Here is a 21,729-nt window from a genome sequence, read left to right on the forward strand (position 1 = left end):
ACACACACAAACAACACATAGTTCCTCTTTTACTGACATTATTGTCAAATGTAAAAAAAACATTCTATTTGATCTTGTAGGTGAACATTAGCTTCCTCTTGGACGTCAACCAGAACGCCACACCTGGTGACATCATCATTCACGCCAACGCCAGCAGGTGCCGAAACCTTTTTTAATGTAATGTACTACAGTATGCATGCCATTGAGAATCAGATTAGTTTATGTTTTATTTTCTATAATTTGTTATAATTGCAAGAAGATTGAAAGTTTTGTTGTGTTGACCCCCAGTGACAATGTCGAGAATATGGAGTATCTCCATGACAACGCAGTGAGCCTGGTACTTCCTCTCAAATATGGCGTCGACATCAACATTCACGGGTAACACATTGCGTTTACATTCATACATACATACATACATACTACATATGTTTACATGGAAAAAAATAATTTGACCAGCCTTGTTTCTTCAATTTATTTGTCCATGTTAATGCCTGGAACAACTAAAGATACGTTTGGTTTACAAATATAATGACAAGAAAATAGCTTGTAAGAGTGTACGGTAATTTAAGAGAGTATATCTAGCCATTTCCATGGTTTCCTTGATAGTAACCAAAATCACTTACGTGCCTACTGTACATCAATAGCTGTGGCATTGTACTGAGCTTTACATTATATTACATGTTGTCGTGTTCATTGTATTCTTCAGGTAACATACTTATAGTGGTATCAGCCATTAAAATTAACAATAAATTGAAGAAACAAGGCTAGTCTAATATTTTTTTCTATGACTGTATATTTCCTCTTTTCAGTACAACCTCACAGGACCTTACAGTTAGTTTTTCATCAGATATTGACCCCAAAATTTCAAATCCGTTATGTGCTTCTTCGCATCAGTTGGCCACTTGATGACATCTTTGGCTTAACCCTCGCCCTCTCTGGTTTAAATGTGTTTTTTTGAGGGCTTGAAGCAGAATAGGTGCATCCCATTAAGTACATTGTTAGCTGTCTCGTGCTAACTGTTTGCCTGTTTTTGGAACGCACAGAAAAGGGAAAGACATGTGTACATCTTTCACATAAGGATGGCGGATGATGGGCAAAATTCCCCAAAGGTTTTCTTTTAAAACTTTTAAAGTCTGCACGTTGTGTATGTGTACCTGCGTCATCTTACCGCACCTCCATAGACTGCATATACGAGGTTGTGGACTCCAGTTTATTTTATGTAGTGTACATATTATTATAATTATAATGTTGGATCGGATAAAAATCTACATATACTGTTGTGACATCATAGTGATGACGTCATTACTAATGTGTTTTTATAGTTTTGTGACTCCCACCTCCTTCCTGTTTGGAGATGAAGACACAACCCATGTTGACTGTTACAACCAAATATTTAACTACACTTACAAGGTAAAACTCACACACATTCTCTTATTCATCCATACGCTACTTCCACGGTCTTGTCTGCACATCACTCTCTCCATACGTATTCTATTGTGTGTGTGTGAAGGTGTTAAACTCAGGTGTCAGCAGATCAGTGGACACAGTAGTGGACATCTCTCTGCCAAAGCTGTTGATTCCCTATCCTCACAGACTGCTACATGTGGTGGACTGGCAGGTACGTGCTCCACTGCGCTCCTTCACTCAGCTAAGCACCTTAGCATGCCAACCCCTCTAAGCAATCTCAATCAGGTGACTTCCTATATAAATAATTCGATGTTGTCTCTGCAGACGTCACAAGGTGTTTGCACCATCAGCGACGACACTGTCTCAGTTCTCGACGATTGCGATGTCCCTCAAGCTTCCCTCATCAAACAACTTGTTTTCTTCTTCTCTTCCACTTCCACGCGCACCATGGTACACATGTACATCACACACATACAAACTACATCCATGTCTACTCACTAAACATGCTTATTCTTACTTTTTCACATGACAACGATGACTGCCCAATAAGACATACATACATTAGCGGCTAGCATGGCTAATAATATGAATATCAAGTCAAACATGAATGTGTGTGTGTAGTTCTGTGGCCGTGACGACCAGCTGTGCGAGCGACTGGTGTGTCGCCTTGGCAACGTGGAGCCCAGCCGAGACGCCACCATCCACCTGGAGGTCAGACTGAACCCTGACGTTCTTCTCCAAGCACCCGTAAGTAAACATCATGATGTCCTGACACCTTTGTTCAGATAAGAAACCATGCTAATATGCATAACCCAAAAAATGACGCCTGACAAGGGAAGTTACACATCAAGCGGATGTGTGGCTGGGGCAGGTGTCATAAGATGTGGCCAACACTGATACTGAGTCAAGCCACTGATAAGTCAAGTTTGTCTATCAGGGTCGCCACAGTGTCGTGAAATTGGAGAGTACAGCCGTGATATCATCACCCAAGAATGACCTTCACACCGTTCTCAAGCAGGAACGACCTGTAGCACATGTAAGCACATGCCACCGATCATATATGCATAAACATGCGTTTCTATTGGCTTGACTGATTGATGGGAGCAACCAATCTGTGAGGAATCACAAAAGGTGCCTCATGGGAAATGTAGTCTATGCCATAACTGGTTAGCACATCTTGCTGGAAGAACCATGTAATGACACCATATTGCAATGGGCTTCACTGCTGCAGGCTCTGGTGGAGGCTCACTTCACCCAGAAACCTTCCACACCCGTCAAAATCTTCATCATCGTGGTCAGTTTAGTCCTGGGTCTGATGATCTTGGCCGCGCTCATCTGGTGCTTGTGGAAGGTAAACGTTACTATATTGTTAGAAATATGTCCAAAAACAATAACAATAATATTATCCTGCAGGCTGGTTTCTTCAAGAGGGACTTGCAGAAGAAGAAGGAGGAGGAGGAATTCAAGAGGGACAGCTGGGACTACGTTCCCAAACGGAACCACAGGGAGAGCACTTCCTAACGGACACCGCCTCAAGATGGCTTTGTTGGTTTGACTGACATTTATTTCAAGGCCAGACGGACTGACACTGCCAGCTAATTCGTTCAAAAGCGCAGGAAGTGCTGACGTCAGTGGTCAATGAAACGCATCCTCACACAGTCAGGTGGTTTCAACCCTAAACAACCTCTGACCTTCTTCATCGCTGTGTTACTTGAACAGCGCTGAGAGGCAGAAAGAAAAGGATGGACCAATCAGAAGGCCTCGGCTTTCAGAATCCCTGACTTTCAGGGCACCTTTTTGACCTCAGAGGATGGCAGCCAAGTTTTCAATCACCTGCTGAGAGACACTTCCTGCTTGGAGTACAGCACTTCCTGTATACAACCTTTGACACACTGACCTGTAGAGGAAGTCACATGACCACTGGAAGATGCTGTACAGTGTTGTTGTCAGTGAACACAACATTTATGTTGATATTTTGTTTTTTTGAGTTTTTCACACACTTCATGTTATCTTTCACGCTAAAACTAGCTGCCTTCTTGTCCTTTCCTTATTTAAATGTTTCACTAAGTGATTCAAAGAAGCGTAGAGCGCCAATGTTACTTTCTGTTATATTTCACACTAAAGGTTTGAGCCTGGATATGTTTGTTCACGTCAACTTGTTCTGCACTGATAGTCTAATAAAGTGATGTCATTTCTATTTAAGCATCTTACCAACACGGCACACAATATGTTATTCAGCCAGCAAAGTACACCTGTATTCCTGTAAGGTGATACATGATAAAAAATGAAAAGAAAAACGTGAAGATGACCAACAATGCAAACACAGGCATTAATATGCAGAAATGGCACTTTCTGCACCAGCTGTATGCTGACTGTTCTAAAGCAGTGGTTCTTGAGTGGTTTTGGCTGTGGGACATCACCCCTTATTGTGACATTAGCAGCGCAAAACATGCTTAATAAACAAACTGCATGCTAACCACTCGTCAACCATGCAGCACAAAACATGTTTAATAAAACATGTAAACAAATAAAAATAAAATTAAAATAAACTTTAAAAAAAAAACATGTACGGGCTGGCTGCGATTGGCTGGCTACCAATCCAGGGTGTACAGCGGTAGAAAATGAATGAATGTACGGGCTGGCAATTAGCAATAGCACTTTTACAGGGGGATTTTGAACAGCTCTAAATATGACATTGAATAGATAACCAAGATGGGCATTCCATTTCAGCAGCTAATATATAAGCATAAAATACTTGCAGGCAAATTTTCTAAGACTCAGCAAGATACAGGACTAATCAACATCTTTGCAACAGTAGTACAGTGCAGTACTAGCAAACATCAAGTAGCAAACGAGTTTTAAATGGTCTTACAGTACGGAGCATTGTCGCCACCTATAGGCCTATTAACAGACCACACCCCGCTTCAGAAGAAAAGCAAAGTACCCACAACACACTGACAGAGTGTGTTGTGTGGGACTCGTACGCGACACAACAGTTGAGAATCGCTACTCTAAAATGTATCAAAGCTTCATTTTTAGCATTCTCCCTTGGAAAGATGTAAATATTACACACCTCAAATTATTGAGGAGTGTACTCAGGTTGTGAAATACAGTATTTCACAAATTGTCCAGCTTAATATCTAATGTTAAATCATCTTTATTCATAAACCATGTCTTTATTCATAAATAACCTACAATGTGTTCCATCTGCTGTGATTTTTACAAATACTGTTTGGGAAATTCACAGCCTGTTCTACACGTTACAGACGTTCAATGTGTTGTTTTGCACAGTTCAAAAATGTTTGTACATTGTAAACCTTTGTTTATATTCCAACACGTTGCATGTACCCGTTTTCGCTGAGAATATCGGGGAACAGCTGAGCACGCTCTATAGCAGTGATTTTTCTTGGTAAATGAGAAACGGGCCGCATGGTGTCCGAGTGGTTAGCGTGCAGGCCACACAGCTAGGAGACCTGGGCATCTCTGTGGGGAGTTTGCATGTTCTCCCTGTGTGTACGTGGGTTTTCTGGCATGTTTTGCAGGGTGCAACATGTGTATAACTCTCACAATCGGCAGGTAAGTTCCACACTGCAGACATGTTTGTTTTTTAGGTTTGGCACACCTGCATGATGTGAAGGAAAGTGGGCAGGGGAAGCTCGCTATAGGCTGTATGCTGCAATAGTACTAGCCAGAGGTGATTGGCTGTTGTGATTGGCATTGAAAGCCAATATTGATCAGTGCATCCCTAATAACAATGCAAATTAGTGTAATAGAGCATTAATAATGTATTACTCTCTAGACAGCCCTGATACAGAAGATGAAGTCAAACATGTGATAGAAACAACAATAAGTCACAACAATAAGCCTGAGTAAATGTGCTTGCTAAAATGCTAAAATGCAAACATGCAAAATGTACAAAAAGGAGGTCAAAGCTGCTTTAAAAGTATATGGTCACCATAGAAACCGGTCTTAAGGAGGTTAGGGTGCGCCCTCTGCTTTGTTCAGATGCAGCTGCAGGACACATTGGACTCTGCCTCCGGCACCTCCTCTCCATACAAGGTGATGAGTCCAGGATGCACCCTAAATGTACCACCAACCAAACAAACCTGATGTCATTAAAGGCAACACATTGTGAAATTATGAATGGTTTGTACCTGATGAGTACTTCATTGGGGATCTCCACCAGCTCTCCATCGATGTTCCAGGGGAAGACGGTGGCGGTTTCTGATTGGATGATGGCCGTCATCCTGGAGTCATCCTCACTCTCTTCTTCGGAGCAGCCAATCACTGTCCGGGGACAAAGCCTAACTGCTGACACGGCATGTGTCTCCACAAAGGAGGAGTTGAACTGCAGAGACACAATAGTGGTGTATCAATGTGTGCTGGGAATCATCAAGTGAGTACATCTTGTTTTTGTGTGTGTCCTTGAAGTTGAAGCTGGTTAAGCATGAGCAGCAGCCACTTCCTTTTTAATTCCCTGTGACAATACAAAACTCCAACAGGGGGCAGCAAAGACCATCACACGTTTCACACTTCTCCACAAATTGTAAATCCAAACTGAATCAAGAAGAATCTTGATTTTTTTTTAAACAAAACATACTAGAGTAATTTATAAGCAATTTTTAAGTTACATGTCTTGTGTGTGAAATACTGGATGCAGGTTTTGGTACTCTGTACAGTCCAGTCCAGTCCAGGTGACTTCCACACAGAATGCACTCTTCATGAGTAGCGTGTCGGCAAGGCCAGGAAGGAGGATGTGGGTCAACGAGTAAACAGTTTACTCCACATAGACCGTATATTTAGAAAGTGGGTTAGTGTGCGGCCTCGTGGGCCCTGCCAACCAAAACAAGGCTAATCTGGTCCCCAGCGGATTCTATAGCTACTTAAAGAAGACCAGGTTAAGAGTCCAGCATGACCAAACATCACAGTAACACTGTGTCCTGAAGGGCATTCTCACCTGTCCACTAGAGGTGCTGTACCGCTTCAGGTGCTTAATGAACTCTGACCTGGATGTGTCTCCCACTGCAATCAATTCTGCGCTTCCATTGGCCAGTCTGGAGTAAACAGGAAGTAGAAGAACAAGTGTAACGCTGTACCAGTATACTACCTGTAAACAATATGCCAACTAGATACCGTGTACTTGTAAATGTACTGTACCTTTAATTGTAACTGTACACCAAGTATACAAACTGTATACCTTGTGCTGGTAAATGTATCTTTAACTTGAAATGCATATCTTGTACTAGTAGCATTGCACCTCCCCCTCATACCTTGTGTTCGGGGCCAGTCCTCGGGGGGCGTGAGGACTGAGACAAGGGATAGCCATGATGCTGATGCTGAGGTACAAGCCCTGATTGGTGGTCCAGGACTCCGCCCCCTCTGAACCAACCAATCACACACACACACACACACACACACACACAAAGTCAAAACCTAAAAATCTATTTGACTGACACACAAATAACACACACTCAACTCACCTAAGTCCCCATTCTGGTGCTGTTCCTGTTCTTGGTTTCTGACATAGAGATATGAATTTATTTTTAAGACGATGAGTAGCACAATAAACAAGAAAGAACTGTTTGATTGTGTTTGTGTGTGTCTCACAGTTGTTCAGTGAGGGTGTTTGTATTGCTTGCTTGAAAAGACAGCTGACAGTGGTCTGCTCTGCAGAGACATACACATCACACTAAGACAAACATGGACATCTTGTATGTTACTGTTATATACGTGTGTATGTTACCTGAGCCTGGCCAGGGTCTTGACGAGAGCGTACTCGCGTCGCCTTGACGACGGCATCCACCTCTTCTTCTCTGCCCACGCCAGGCTTCGCCCACCAAAGCCAAACATGGCGGAGAAGCCGAAGCGCAGCAACTGTCCCTGCGAGGAGAAGCTGCACATGTCCACCTGCTGGAGGTGACCTGAGGAAACATGACCATCATCACTGGCTCTGCTGCTACACTTTACCATTAGAAATATTGTCCAATTGAATGCCCACAAAACCCTATCTACTAATGAACAGCAATGCAGCAACCATGGCAACAGCAGCAGCACACAATCACCTGGTCCAGGTATGTACAACTTCCTGTTTCCTTTTGTCTACAAATTAGTGTCATTACATTGCCATCTGTTTCACAGTCACATCCCGCCAGTCAAACACAGCAGCCTGTCCTGATTGGCTGCCAAGATGGAAGGGGGTGGGGCCACACTATAGTGAAGCTGTGATTTGAGGTGAAATTGATCCTGTTGTGAGACATCTGTCCTTCCCCTGAGAGACACCCCGCCACCCACCACCACCACCAGATTGGGCAGCCAAAAAAAGCACCTGATCGGCTGCAGTTTAAATGTCAGCTTTTAATAAATTCAATGTTTCACTGTGGTTCTGAAGACCAAGTTCCTCGACTAGATCCCACAATTCCGAGAACCAACAGAACCAGTAGTAGAACCAACCCAGAATGATGTGCATGGCTGCAGTGACCGGATCTCTAACCCCATGAACAGAACATGACACCACGTCTGTAGAACCTGTGAAGACCAAAAGAAAAAACAACAATATTGACCTCATCTTAGTAGAATAATGTGGCTCTAAGCGGGTCCTAGAATACCTGCAGGGATGATTCCAAGAGGCAGACCAGCGCTTACTGGACTGTCAGGAGACCCTGCGTCCAGTTGGGCTCGCAGGACCAGAGCGTGACATAGCTCTGCCACGGATCCGTCCCCGCCGACGCACACCACCCTGACCCACACATTAATAGACATAATTTTATTATTTATTTATTAAACTGTTAGGATCATTTTGTGTTTGTTTGGCAATGTGTGTCATAACTTTAACACACACAGACAAGAGTTCAGGTAAACACACAAATGGGCACACACCTCCCCCCTCCTGTCTACGTTCTTTCCTGAAGTTGCAGTCTAATTGCTAAATGTAGCTCTACGCTAAATCCTCACTTCAACACACACACACACGCTAAGCAGCTATCTTAGCAATGCTAAGCTAATCTTCTCTAGGCACAATAAGCCCTTGAGGACTGAGTACAAAAGCTGATTATACACACACACACACACACACATAGTTTTTCTGACCATATTTTAATTCTAAACATTCATTCATTCATTCATTTTCTACCGCTTTTCCTCTCGAGGGTCGCAGGGGTGCTGGAGCCTAACCCAGCTGTCTTCGGGCGAGAGGCGGGGTACACCCTGGACTGGTCGCCAGCCAATCACAGGGCTAATTCTAAACATTTTAATCTTAAATATGTTTCTTGTACTCATTTAGTATTGATGCTAGTCTGTGACTAGCTAACTTGTCTCTGATGGACGTCCAAAAGAAAGGAATGTCATAGTGAGTGATCTTTAAGATGAACACCAACCCATCAAATTCATCCAGCTTGAGCTCCTTCATCACTGAGAGGGCATGACCCCGCATCTCTGTCACTGCACATGGAAGTAGAGAGACATGTAGAGGGACAGACAGGTGGACAGATGGAGAGACAGAAAGTGAACAACTGTGCTTATGTGTGTACGAAAAATGTAACCACAGAGATGACACCATCTGCTCAAGAGGAAGGGATGAAGGACACGAATGAGGGGAGGGAAGGATACAGCAACAGCTATAAGGACAAGGGGAGTACAGATGACGAGAGGAGGCAAGGAAAGGATGGAGGAGGAGAGGGAAGGAGAAGATGCAGGAGAAGACTTTATGGCAACAGATGGGCAATGCTCCGCCCCTTGTATCAGGTTACCTAGCAACCAGAGACTACTATTAACACTGACCTTTGGACCCGCGCGCACACACACACACACACATACATGCGTGCACACACACACACACACAGACTGACCAGTAATGTCAGTGCGTACATCGGCCATCTTGAAGAGCGGTGCCACATGTTCTCTGTAGATGTGGACCGCCTCTTTTTTGTGACTGCTGGGGTTGATGAACACCTTCACACACCTAGGACGACTGCTGAATCCTGCACACACACACGCGCGCGCACACACACACACGCACACACAGACTCTCAATTTAAAACTACACATGTAAACATCATGTCAGCAAATATCCGAAACATGTCATCATTGAATCCTCTCCACTGTAGATGTGTGTGAAAGTGTGTGAGTGGCAGCCATGTTGATACTGAGTACCAGGGTTGTGCTCGTAAAGGTTAAGGTGTGTGTGCTCATCATGAGGCAGATTTAGAGGCCGCATTATGGATCCCAGTAGACTGGCATCGATCAATACACACACACACACACAGGCGCAAAGCAACTCCATTATCCACCTCACTGCAATAATCTGCTCCCAAAAGGCCATGACCTCGCCCTGTTAATGACCTCCCGCACACACGGCCCCCCTTGGCTACCCCCCCCATAAGCCCACATCCTCAAATCCAAAACATCACACTGTTGAATGACGCTGAGAATGAGAATGTGTGCCACCATCTCTCTGGATGGTGGCACACAGACCCACGCACATACACAGAAAAGACCTTAGGAAAAGCTTTCACTTAACATACTAAAAACATAAAATGTTTTGTTAGTCACATGACAGGACGCATTTGAGAGTTGAATTGCAAGTGTAAAGGTTGGTTTATGTTGTCACACTGTCCCTTGGATGGTTCTGTGTCATGGTCGAGTGCTCAGCGCGCTGGTGTCTGCACGCAGGTGGGCAGTGTTTTCTGATGTGTCTGAACTTAACTACAGTATTTAGCTTGTTAGCCTCTTTCGTCGCTACAATGAACAATGGTAATTAAAGAAAAGTGTTACATATAATGTTATTGCAGCAAGAGTTCAACATGTGGGTACTGATAGTACACTGCATTTTGAGGTATTGGTTAGTATGCACGCACTCATGCGCTCAAAGGACTAAGCATAAGTACAGAAATGCACATATTTTGTTACTTTATTGCAAATGTTGATCCAAAATCGGAAGAGAAGTTAATTGCAAAGAAGGGCGGTAAATCCTTTTAACAGGAAACAATGCGCTAAAAGTCAACCAATCACAGCCTTTACAGAGGTTCGACATTTGGAAGGTGAAGTTACCCAACAGAGTTTTAAGAGCTAGCTTGTGAAGCATACCTATGAGCGCCTCGATGCAGAAGCATACCCCAGGCTTAAGGGGACAATGAATTCAGCACAATAAACAAACCACATCTTTCTTCTGATAGTGACCATTCTCTGTCCACCAATCAGCACACCGGACTGTATCTAGCTCTGCCATTTACGTAGGTACCCTAGCAGAAGTCATCTAAAGAGTGGCACAGACGAGTTATCCTGGTACCTGCCATCTTTATCCAAGTGATCAAGGACAGCATTCTCGCTGCTGGGTTGCTGCCGCTGATAACAACAATGATTAAATTTCCACCCACTGGCCTTGACAGGCGGCAGGTTGCTGCGGAGATGCAGTGTTGCCATGGTAAACAATCCATACAACTTTGATTTCATGCATGTGAGTCAAGAGAGTGTTGCACTAACCTCCTGTTAGGAAATATTCAAATCTCTTTACTCAAAGACAATAATCTGTTCCAGTTTATCCGTCTTACTTGTACAGGCAATGTTAATGAAAACATTACACAATAGAAAATGGATCTAAAATATAAAAACATCACATTTACGTTGGTCCTCCATTGGCACCCAAGCCAAGCCTGGACCTACACATCACTTTTTGTCTTCAAAGCCATGTATGTGCTTGCATAAAGCTTACACACTCGCACACACACACACGCTTGTACTAGTTAATATGAAACACACACAAGATGATGTGCACACGCTAAAACCAAACATTGGCTCTTTTGCTGCTCTCATATGAGTTTTATATCGCTATTAATTGAAACAAATGTTTTAGTGACTATATTTCAGGCTTTTGGAATCCATTCATCCATCTGTTTTCTAGGTCGCTTCTGCTCACTCGGGCCCGCGGGGGCATGCTATTCCAGCCTTATCCAGGCTGACTTCGGGCGAGAGGCGGGGTACACCCTGGACTGGTCGCCAGCCAATTGCAGGGCACATATAGACAAAAGCCATGTCAACCTTTCACACTCACATTCATACCTACGGACAATTAAGAGTCACTCATAAACCTAGCGCTTCTCAATTATTTTCTCAATTATTTTCTGTCATCCCCCCCCTGAAAGGACAGAATTTTTTTCCGTATACCTGGTTTCTACACGCATTTTTTTTTCAGACTGTTCATGAGTTGTGCAGTTGTTAGCATGTAAGAGTTACGCATGTACCAAAGATTTATTGTCACTGTAGTCGAGACACATACAACAAGCAGTTCTGTTACATAAGAGAATAAAATATTGTCATATCAACGGAATGATGATTGGGCAGGATGACTGTGGTCAAATCAGCACTGGATACCATCCACACTTCAATGTAGGCAACGTAGCTCACTGACTCTCTTCTCTTGGTCGGGCTCAAACTATCGGGCAAAAGACAATGCCCCCTATAGCCCAACCCCTGAATCACAGCTCAGAACCATACACAACTCCCATCACTACAGTATCATATGAATACAAGAAAATAAATAAAAATATGTCAACAAACTGGCGGCACGGCGGTCGAGTGGTTAGCGCGCAGACCTCACAGCTAGGAGACCAGGGTTCAATTCCACCCTCAGCCATCTCTGTGTGGAGTTTGCATGTTCTCCCCGTGCATGCGTGGGTTTTCTCCGGGTACTCCGGTTTCCTCCGACATTCCAAAAACATGCTAGGTTAATTGGCAACTCCAAATTGTCCATAGGTATGAATGTGAGTGTGAATGGTTGTTTGTCTATATGTGCCTATATGTGATTGGCTGGCGACCAGTCTCGCCCGAAGACAGCTGGGATAGGCTCCAGCACCCCTGTGACCCTCGTGAGGAAAAAGCTGTAGAAAATGAATGAATGAATGAATGTCAACAAACTGCCAAAGGTTGAAAAATCCTTTATTAGCACCATGATCCTTATTGTATCTTGTTGTCTCTAGCTCAAGTCACAAGTAAATGTGCAGGCAATAGTTAGTTTAGGTTTGTATTTTGGCTCTGTCAACAACCGCTTATGTTGACATCAGTCACCCGGTCTGAGGGGTGTCAGCTACCTTGTGCTGAGTGACTTTCCCAGCGTGTCACACTGCCACCGTGCACGCTAACAAGGAGAATAATGTGGGCGGAGCATTGCTGTTGTGTTGTGTGCATTCAGTGGAGCTTCTGCATGGAAAGCGGTTGGCCTTTTGTCACGCTGACCGTCATTCAGCGGCCTGGCGGCGTTGTGCAGCTGCCCGGCCTCGCAGTGTGCACACGGCGGCGCCATTAGGAGGCGTGTGCGTGCAGTGGCGGCGGCGGCGCGACACAACAACATGACAAAAAAGCTTTTCACGCTGACCTCTGGCTGGAAAATTGGCTTAATGTGCACACGACGGCCTTGAAGGTGAACGTGTTAACAATGGACGCCGCTGTTTGACGTGTACTGTGACCATGTTGCTGACACACGACCTGCGGGCCATTCATGCTTATATATGTGCATATGTATAATCTGCTGTGATTGACAGACACATGACAGACAGACAGGTGAACAACGCTAACATGTAGCATGGTGCCGCAAACATGTAGCTGGAGTCGCACAGAGGAAACAAAACTGTGACACCTTAAATAAGGATGTAAATGTCTAGATCCGCCAACACCAGCATCACAGCTGGCTACTGCACTTCACGTCTTCATTTGTTGCATGTTGTTCCATTGTTATAGGCACCAAAAAAGCTAACATACGACTTTTTAGTACCCTCCTGTAGGTGACATGCTAGCTGCTAACAAGTCATAGCTAGATAAAGTCATAGCTAAAGCGTCTATGCTGACACACATGTTCACCGAGACACTATCTCAGCTAATCTCACTCTCAGACGTGATTCAACATGCTGACGATATGTTACTTCGTATGTGTGTGCGTGTTGATTAGCAGGGATTAGCAGATTAGCTTGTCTGTTTTACCTCATTCAAAGTCTGATATGATCTTAATTTGGCCATCTCACTCAAACGCAAAGCAAGCTAGTACCCTGGATAGAGTCGCTCAAGTTCTTGATTGTTATTTGGCCTAAAAAAATTAACATTACTATTATTTGGTCGCATTAAGGCCACACAAATAAGGTATTATTTCAACAAAGGCTATCTTTTGCCCTTAAAATGCTGTACAGCAGGGGTCCTCAACCTGAACGTTTCCTAAGGCTTGGTACAGGTCCTTGGGTGGGCATAAACTGGGAAACTTTCAGGCGCAATGATTAAAAAAATACACTTAAAAATAAAATAAATTTGTAAATAACTACATCGACTTATGTAAATTCATTCATTTTCTATACCACTTATAATCACTAGGATATACGGGTATGCTGGAGCCTATCCCAGCTGATTTTGGGCGAGGGGTGGGTTGCCAACCAATCACAGGGCACGTGTAAACAAACAACCATCCATCCTCACATTCATACCTATGGACAATTTGGAGTCGTCAATTAACCTAGCATGGATGTTTTGGGGATGTGAGATGAAACCCAGATATGCACGGGGAGAACATGCCAACTCCACACTGAGATGCCCAAGCGGGGAATCAAAACCAGGTTCGAAACCTTTTGAATATGTTGTGTTGACTTTGGGTGGATTGGTGTTTGATAGCAAATGCCAAGTGGACGTATCATGAGCGTGTGTCCCAATAAACACTATGTAGCTATTTTGACATATTACCGGTACTGAGGTTGTGTACACATTGTGGAATTATGTGTAATTATCTTTATTTCCATATGGAATATAATTATGATATCAAGTACTTTGATTACCTGTAAAAACGAACTTATTCATGAAGTGAGGACTACCTGTATTAGGCAAGAAATAGGCTATACAGTAATTCCTTGTTTATGGTACTTAATTGGCCCTGTGATTGGCTGGCGACCAGTCCAGGGTGTACCCCGCCTCTCGCCCGAAGACAGCTGGGATAGGCTCCAGCACCCCCCGTGACCCTCGTGAGGATAAGCGGTAGAAAATGAATGGTACTTAATTGGTTCGAGACCCGTCCACGATAAGAGTGAATTCCTGTGAAGTAGGATTCCTTATTTGTAAATCAAATATTTTCTTAGTTTGAGCATAGAGAACCTGTTTACACCCTTTGTAACATTATTAGAGCTCTCTAGACATGGCATAACACCCCTATAGTCACCTTTACACTCACATTACCCAATATAGCAGACAGAATAAGAGTAAATAAAGACATACATAAGATCCGCCCTTGTGTGTGTTTCTACATATGTCAGTGCCTGGCAAACAGGTTGTGACATAAAGGGTTCAGAGTTGAGTTTTGTTTTGTTGTGGGTGATCAAGCCTGGCATTTGTGTGTGTGTAGAACATTTTATACTTTAAATATTTTTATCATATTAACGGCTTAAACTTTGATTGTGTCACAAGTGCAGAATGGCAATTGAAAAGTTCTGGAGGTGAATATAATGTAATCATTACAACAGTCACTTGTAAATTTTAAATTAATTCAAAATCAGGGGAGAATGTCAACATCAAGCGAGCAGGAACGTTTGGACCTTAGTGCGTATTACCTGTCAGCAGTTCCCGCAAGGTGTTGTACCAAGCATGTGTGTGTTCGGAGGAGGCGTTGTGGAGGTGCAGCATATCCTCTACCAGCCTCCTCCCCCTTCGCTTGCAGTAAAACAAGGTAACGCCCAGCACGGGTCCACCGGAAGGCTGACCCGCTGCTCGCCGCCTCTTCACTTTCACTGCAAAGACCTCACGCAGCATCAGCACAGCTGGACGCAGCGAGCACACCTCACCTGCCCACAGAAGATAACGTGATTTGTCACTTTGTACATCACATGACATGCATCACTGTTATCTTAGTCAAAGGCTAACAATGACATTGCCAATTTGTATCAATGACAATATACGTATACAGTAGACTGCTATGTGTGCGTGTGGGCATGTGTATGTGTGAGTGTACACGCACACTAAACCAAAATATAAATGCAACACTTTTGTTTTTACTCCAATTTTACATGTGCTGAAAACAGGAGCATACAAACTACAAACTGCGGGACAGCTTCAACATTAACAAATTGAATATTTTTGCAGTTAAACCTGTTCATGACTTTCTAAATATGATTTTAACATTAGAGCTCTGCAGATATGAAATAAACCCCTTCAATGACCTTTACACTCCAACACAATGCTCAACTGTAAGGTGCATGTGAAGGTAACTGATGTCATGTCATGTCTGATTAATGGAACGTTACTGAGTCCCAGTGACCAGAATACTACATTTAACTTGTCTATCAAAAGTTTTTGCCTAACAATAGTCCATAGTTAACCATGCAACAGATGTCATTTATTACCTACGCCAAGCGTTTATCTGTTTGTTTGTGTTCAAAATAACTTTCTCAGGAATTGTTTAAAGCAGGGGTCTCAAATACGCGGCCCGCGGGCCAAATGTGGCCCACAGGACACTAGTTTGAGGCCCCCGCCTTGATATGAAAGTTTAATGTTAGTGCGGCCCGCGCAAGTTTGATATGGATGCTGTATGGTATCATGTACCCAGAAAAAATTATTACGTTTGATTAATGTTCATGTTAAAGGTTAAATAACTGTTAATAGTTATCCTCCCTATCTGTGTGGAAGTGGTAAGTTTTTGGCTATTTAAGTTTAAAGGAAATAACTTGAAGGCTACCGTTTAGGTCGCTAGCTCTCTAGTTTCCGAGTTAGCATGTGTCTCAAGATCCTGCAGTTGCGCAATATGTTGTAAATAAAAAGAGTATAAATGTGACTATAGTCGTGTTTTGTCATGTCTACAGGGCTCTAATAATGCTTTGTTAATTTTAATCTGAAAAAAATAATTTGTCTACCCGCCAACTATATGTCGTTTCTTAAGTTTTTATTATTTGCCATTTTATTATTATTATTATATTTATTTATTACTGATTGATTGATGGGGCGGCACGGTGGTCTAGGGGTTAGCGCGCAGACCTCACAGCTAGGAGACCAGGGTTCAATCCCACCCTCGGGCATCTCTGTGTGGAGTTTGCATGTTCTCCCCGTGCATGCGTGGGTTTTCTCCGGGTACTCCGGTTTCCTCCCACATTCCAAAAACATGCTAGGTTAATTGGCGACTCCAAATTGTCCATAGGTATGAATGTGAGTGTGAATGGTTGTTTGTCTATATGTGCCCTGTGATTGGCTGGCGACCAGTCCAGGGTGTACCCCGCCTTACGCCCAAAAGACAGCTGGGATAGGCTCCAGCACCCCCCGCGACCCTCGTGAGGAAAAGCGGTAGAAAATGAATGAATGAATGATTGATTGATTTTCTTTATTGATTTTCTTTATTCTTGATTTGTTTATTTATTTTTCATCTTATTTTGTGTAGAAAAATAAAAAGTAAGATATTTGAGAACAGTGGAATGTTTTATCAGAGCTTTTCTTGTAGAAAATTGGAACCAAAGTGAAGATTTTTAAATTTTTTTGTTTTTAATAAATGCGTTTTTTGGGGGTTTTTTTTGGAAAACCTGATGCGGCCCAGTCTCACCCAGACCCGAGCTCCAGTGGCCCCCAAGTAAATTGAGTTTGAGACCCCTGGTTTAAATAATTCTTTAACATTGTGAAATCGGACCATTTTCAGCATTTGTGCATGTAAATCCACAACAAATGGTCATAAAACGCGTGGGAAAATAGTTTCCAACAGGTTCTACAAAATATCTATACCAATACCAATTATTTTGGTTTGAAGCACAATATGGGGGGAGGCGACTATGGCACTTGATAGAGGTGTGCGCTCTCAGAGTGCTTCTCCATTAATTTATTTTCAGAAAACTGCAATAGGGTGAGGGAATGATGTTCAAAGCGCGGTGTAGTGAGGAATGATTGTATCATCCGAAACATGTTCAACGGGTGACATGTCCGTTGAGTGTGCTGACTATGCTGCTCATATTACATAACACATGAGCTGCTTTAGACATTCATCTATTGATCAGAATAGATCCATTACACCTGTCAATCAATTGAATCTTAAAATGTGATTGATCTACATGCATCAGACCATTTATCCATTCCTGTGAGGGTAGCATTACGTAAGATATGGTCGGTTATTATTGATTTACAGGATGTTTCCCTGAAATATAGACATGCAGTATTTAAAAAAAAATGTTGTCCAATTTGATATAACTCTCCTTCTGAAATGGAAAAGCACAGTTTCTTTCATCTCAAGGTTTACATACTCACTAAACCTGCTTTTTGGGATACCCCACTATTCTATGAAGCAAATGAAGCATGTCCATGGTCATCCTCTCTCATGCATGCTGGAGGCTTATGGTGTTTATGACATCAAATATCCTTTATAAATACATTAAATATCCTTATCAAATATAAAGTGAGCCGGAAGGAAAGTGGTCACAGTGAGACACACAGCTTATCCAACCTCCCCCACTACATCAACATGATCTCAACTGACAGCGCGCACACACACATACACACACACACGCCTGTAGCATGTTGCTGTTTCCAGATGGAGATGATCATCATGATGCTCACCATCATGCCCTCACTGACACACACACAAAAAATATCAGTGAACGTTATCTTTGTAATATCACCTGTCATCAGGTTGTATACCTAATGAAGTGTCCAGTGAGTGTGAGTATCAATCTAGGAAATCATTGATGCATGTGTGTACTTCAGGGGCAATCAGTGAATAACGTGTTTGTGTCATGTTGCACGATGACATTATAGAAGCTTCCAGCAGGTAAACAACATGTCCTGGAGCAGAAAGACAGGAAGAAGTCTTCATAAACAACAGATGACATACGCACACACACACAGCATGCTGACTGTGTGTGTGTGTGTTAATCTGCTCACACTGAGAGAATGTAATAACCCCCCACGGACACAACCAACTGCTCACTACTACTGCCAACACACATACACACACACACACACACACACTTAATGACATTAGCTTTGGATTGAATACAACTAAACAGATTGTCTCCGTCTCTTTCTCTATCTCTCTCGCTCTCTCTCTCTCACACACACACACACACACATATTGATACCTTCATTTGTGTGAAAACAATATTTATGCCATGACACCAAAACAAAACAACTAATGGCTATTTTCCACTGCACGGTACCTACACGGCTCTGCATGACGCCACTTACTCTTACCTCATACTACCACTACCGAGCCAAAGTGCCAGCCAAAGAAAAAGCAAAACCCCCTTTTCCACCGACATCCAAGGAACTTTATTCTGTGTGGCTTGCGTTTTCGTTTCACCTCAAAGTTCAGGGTTACATGTACCCTATCCTTCTCCATGGAATGTTCTTTACTTAATTGTAAGTCTGATCCAGCTGGTGCTACTACTGTCAATTAAAAAAGCCTGGCTTTTCCCATCTATGGAAGGACAGTAGTGACAAGCACTTTCCAGCTCGTGCACGACCTTTGCCCCCTTCAGAATGATGAGGGGAGACATTGCTCTGTATTACATTGTCCAATTAGCAATAATAACAATAATAATAATGCTATATATTGATTCCAAACACTTTAGAGAGTCATTGTGAATAATAAATGTTTCTACGAGATTATATTTTGGGCGAAATGCTGACAAAATTTAGCAGGCACCATGATCCAACTCAGCATGGTAGGCAGAGCTTGTGTGCTACGTAAGTCGGAAAAAGACCCTCATGGCAGCCTTATCTTATATTTATGAAGAAATGTGCAAAATCAGTGATTTTTTTAACACCAGAGTGGAGTAAATGTGCTTCTTTGAAAATCAATGCGTGACAACAGCCAACCGATCCGAAATTGGAGGAGATTTTTTGTGGGGGTGGGCTGTTCACCGTCTGAATGAGTCATATACACACAGAAAATAATGACGACTAATCACAGCCTAAACAATTAGTGTCACCACAGCTTGAGGATTTTTTTAAGGCTTTGTTATATGTCACATGGCTGGTGTAAGCAATGCTGAATTGCTGAACTAAGAAACTGAAACTGGCAACAAAATGCGTACTTGGTAGCAATAGCAGTGAAGCATACCAGCGTATTTAAGGGTCAAAATTTACATAAAATGCATACATGTTGACATGTCTGCATTTATAGTTGTGAACATATTTGTCCCTGCAGTGGACAAGGGGCTACTCTTAAAGTGAATCATTTCATGCTGGCTGAAATCAGTCCTAGTGATCAGATAATGCCACATATGATTACATTTCGACTCCTTGAGGCCGATTTTTGACATTTAGGCCAAACTTCAACTCCAGTCAATTTCATGCTGGAACTACAGTATATGTTTGGTTGAGTTTTAAACCACAATCATGAAGACACAACCTGTGTGTGTGTGCTCAGTGGTCTCAGTTACAGCACCAGCTGCCGGCACATTCTGTCCAGATGTCTGTGTGGTCCACTACAATGACAACTGACCTGTGGGACTCTCAGGCATGATGGGGGTCCAGGTCAGCGTGGTGCTGGTAAGAAGAACATCGTGGCTTTTCTTGCCCACTTTGAAGATCCCGCGCAGCAACACACACTCGCTGACAAGCAATACACAAGTTAATATGAGAGATAAAATAATTTGAATAAGCCATTTCACACAAAGACGGTGAAGAAAACTGTTAAAACTGTACGTATGTATTTATTTACTAGTAGTATTTCAGTTTAGTAGTATTTAGTTTAGCATTTAAAGAATAGCACGTTGAAAAATGTGTTTCATGTATGGAGTCAGACCATCTAGCACTTCAAATGGATGCTAATTATGTAGACACCCATCAGCTAGTTAGCATTGTAGCAACATGATTTTGGCGGGTATGTTTTTGGGTGACATCATCACACCGCTCACCTGCTATTCACTTCCGGTTTTTGCTCCTCATTTTCCTCCTCCTCCTTCGCGGTCACGCTTAGCTTTTCCTCCGACTTTTTCTTCTTCTTCTTTTTCTTTCTCTCCTCCCGTGGATCATCCTCAAACGTTGACATATTAGCAAAAAGAAAAGCTAACAACAAACCAACAAACGCGTCGTGTTGCTCGAGTCCAGATCAGCACGCGCTAAGCTGATCAAGGGGGGCGTGGCACTTCCGGGTTGCAGTCGTCGTCTTGGAAACGACGCAAGCGATGGCTTATCACCATGCACGTAACTTGCCCAAAGCCGGGAGCGCGCATGTGGCAGCCAGTCTCTGCTGGACTTTAAATTAACTTTTGATTGACTTTAAATTGAAATTTTATTAAGTCGTTTGTTGTTTATGGACACTTTTAAAAGGGCTAATGAGGTACAAACATGACTGTGTTTTTATAGAGATGTTCATAGCGTCACTTACCATTCATCACTGCCTCAAAATGAAGCCCCAGCATTTTCACGCCGCCACCTTACTTCATGTCATGTTACAGAGTGGCTAAATGCTGTAATACGGACACATTATTGGTAGTGGTGGTGGTGGCAACACACACACACACACATACAACAGCAATGTGTGTGTGTATGGGCGGTATCCCATGCATAAACGAGAACATTTTCATAAATTATAAAATCTTGCCTGCGGAATTAACATCTGTGCTCCTCACACACAAAATACATACACAACCTTGGTAAAAAATAAAAAAAAAACACACAGCTGAAACGTGTCACGTATTCATTACTTAATTACTCCATACTTCACTTCTTTATTTTAACACTACTTACCTAAATTACGTTAAAAAATAAGTAAAATTTAATTCATAAATAATATAAGTAAATAATTAAGAAAATATTAAATAAAACAAATAAAAACTGCGTGCAGCTTAACAATGAAATAGTAAAAAATTAAAATGTAGCAAATAAAAACATAATCCAAAATTTAATTTCAGTATATTATATATTTGTATTGTCTATATTAAATGTTAAATTTAAGACATTTCAATGTTTTTTGAAATTGTATGTCTCTGTCTACAGTTTGTATGTTTTTCTCAGGCTTCCTCCCACATTTCAAAAATATGCATATTCGGCTTATTGGAGATACTAAATTCAGTCCAGAGTGTACCCTGCCCGAGGTCAGCTGGGATAAGCATCAACTAATATACATGTTATGTTAACTGGAGACTCCAAATAGTCCATAGTGAATGCGAGTGTGAATGGTTGTTTGTCTATATGTGCCCTGTGATTGGCTGGTGACCAGTCCAGGGTGTACCCCGCCTCTCGCCCCAAGACAGCTGGGATAGACTCCAGCACCCCCCGCAACCCTTGTGAGGAAAAGCAGTAGAAAATGAATGAATGAATGAATGTTACCTGGAGACTCCAAATAGTCCACAGTGAATGTGAGTGTGAATGGTTGTTTGTCTATGTGTG

The 21,729-nt window shown here is 42.6% G+C and overlaps 2 protein-coding genes across 4 annotated transcripts in view; one reads left to right on the plus strand and one right to left on the minus strand.

Annotated features, from left to right (window-relative positions):
• itga4 (integrin alpha 4) overlaps nt 1–3,624 on the plus strand; it is a 15,441-nt gene extending 11,817 nt beyond the window's left edge. Inside the window, exons 21-29 of one of the 2 annotated variants that reach the window (XM_058081379.1) lie at nt 81–157; nt 289–378; nt 1,323–1,410; nt 1,511–1,618; nt 1,732–1,857; nt 2,029–2,154; nt 2,345–2,443; nt 2,639–2,758; nt 2,821–3,624. In XM_058081379.1, coding sequence (XP_057937362.1) covers nt 81–157; nt 289–378; nt 1,323–1,410; nt 1,511–1,618; nt 1,732–1,857; nt 2,029–2,154; nt 2,345–2,443; nt 2,639–2,758; nt 2,821–2,928 — 942 coding nt within the window. In that variant the 3' untranslated portion in view covers nt 2,929–3,624. The remainder of the gene's footprint in view (nt 1–80; nt 158–288; nt 379–1,322; nt 1,411–1,510; nt 1,619–1,731; nt 1,858–2,028; nt 2,155–2,344; nt 2,444–2,638; nt 2,759–2,820) is intronic. The other variant, XM_058081378.1, reaches the window with a different exon arrangement.
• cerkl (ceramide kinase-like) lies at nt 17–20,484 on the minus strand. 2 transcript variants are annotated; one of them, XM_058081383.1, is made up of 14 exons: nt 20,253–20,484; nt 19,838–19,947; nt 14,976–15,206; nt 9,252–9,383; nt 8,781–8,844; nt 8,013–8,143; nt 7,858–7,932; nt 7,151–7,328; nt 7,015–7,074; nt 6,888–6,925; nt 6,678–6,786; nt 6,365–6,461; nt 5,562–5,755; nt 17–5,487 (listed from the first exon to the last, which is right to left on the minus strand). In XM_058081383.1, exons 1-14 carry the CDS (start codon nt 20,384–20,386, stop codon nt 5,409–5,411), a joined length of 1,632 nt encoding a protein of 543 aa, XP_057937366.1. In that variant the 5' UTR covers nt 20,387–20,484; the 3' UTR covers nt 17–5,408. The 2 variants fall into 2 exon arrangements, with proteins under 2 accessions (XP_057937366.1, XP_057937367.1); XM_058081384.1 differs by lacking the exon at nt 14,976–15,206.
• Nucleotides 20,485–21,729: the final 1,245 nt, after the last annotated feature.

The sequence above is a fragment of the Doryrhamphus excisus genome, chromosome 9 (assembly GCF_030265055.1).
Source record: "Doryrhamphus excisus isolate RoL2022-K1 chromosome 9, RoL_Dexc_1.0, whole genome shotgun sequence".
In the NCBI taxonomy this organism is placed as follows: Eukaryota; Metazoa; Chordata; class Actinopteri; order Syngnathiformes; family Syngnathidae; genus Doryrhamphus; species Doryrhamphus excisus.

Excerpts from the sequence above, each read along its gene's own strand:
- cerkl (XM_058081383.1), bottom strand. The coding sequence starts at position 20,386 with ATGTCAACGTTTGAGGATGATCCACGGGAGGAGAGAAAGAAAAAGAAG. Across the intron at positions 7,075-7,150 it reads AAGACCCTGGCCAGGCTCAG|AGCAGACCACTGTCAGCTGT; the intron begins GTAACATACACA and ends ATGTCTCTGCAG. Across the intron at positions 6,926-7,014 it reads AACACCCTCACTGAACAACT|AAACCAAGAACAGGAACAGC; the intron begins GTGAGACACACA and ends TCTCTATGTCAG.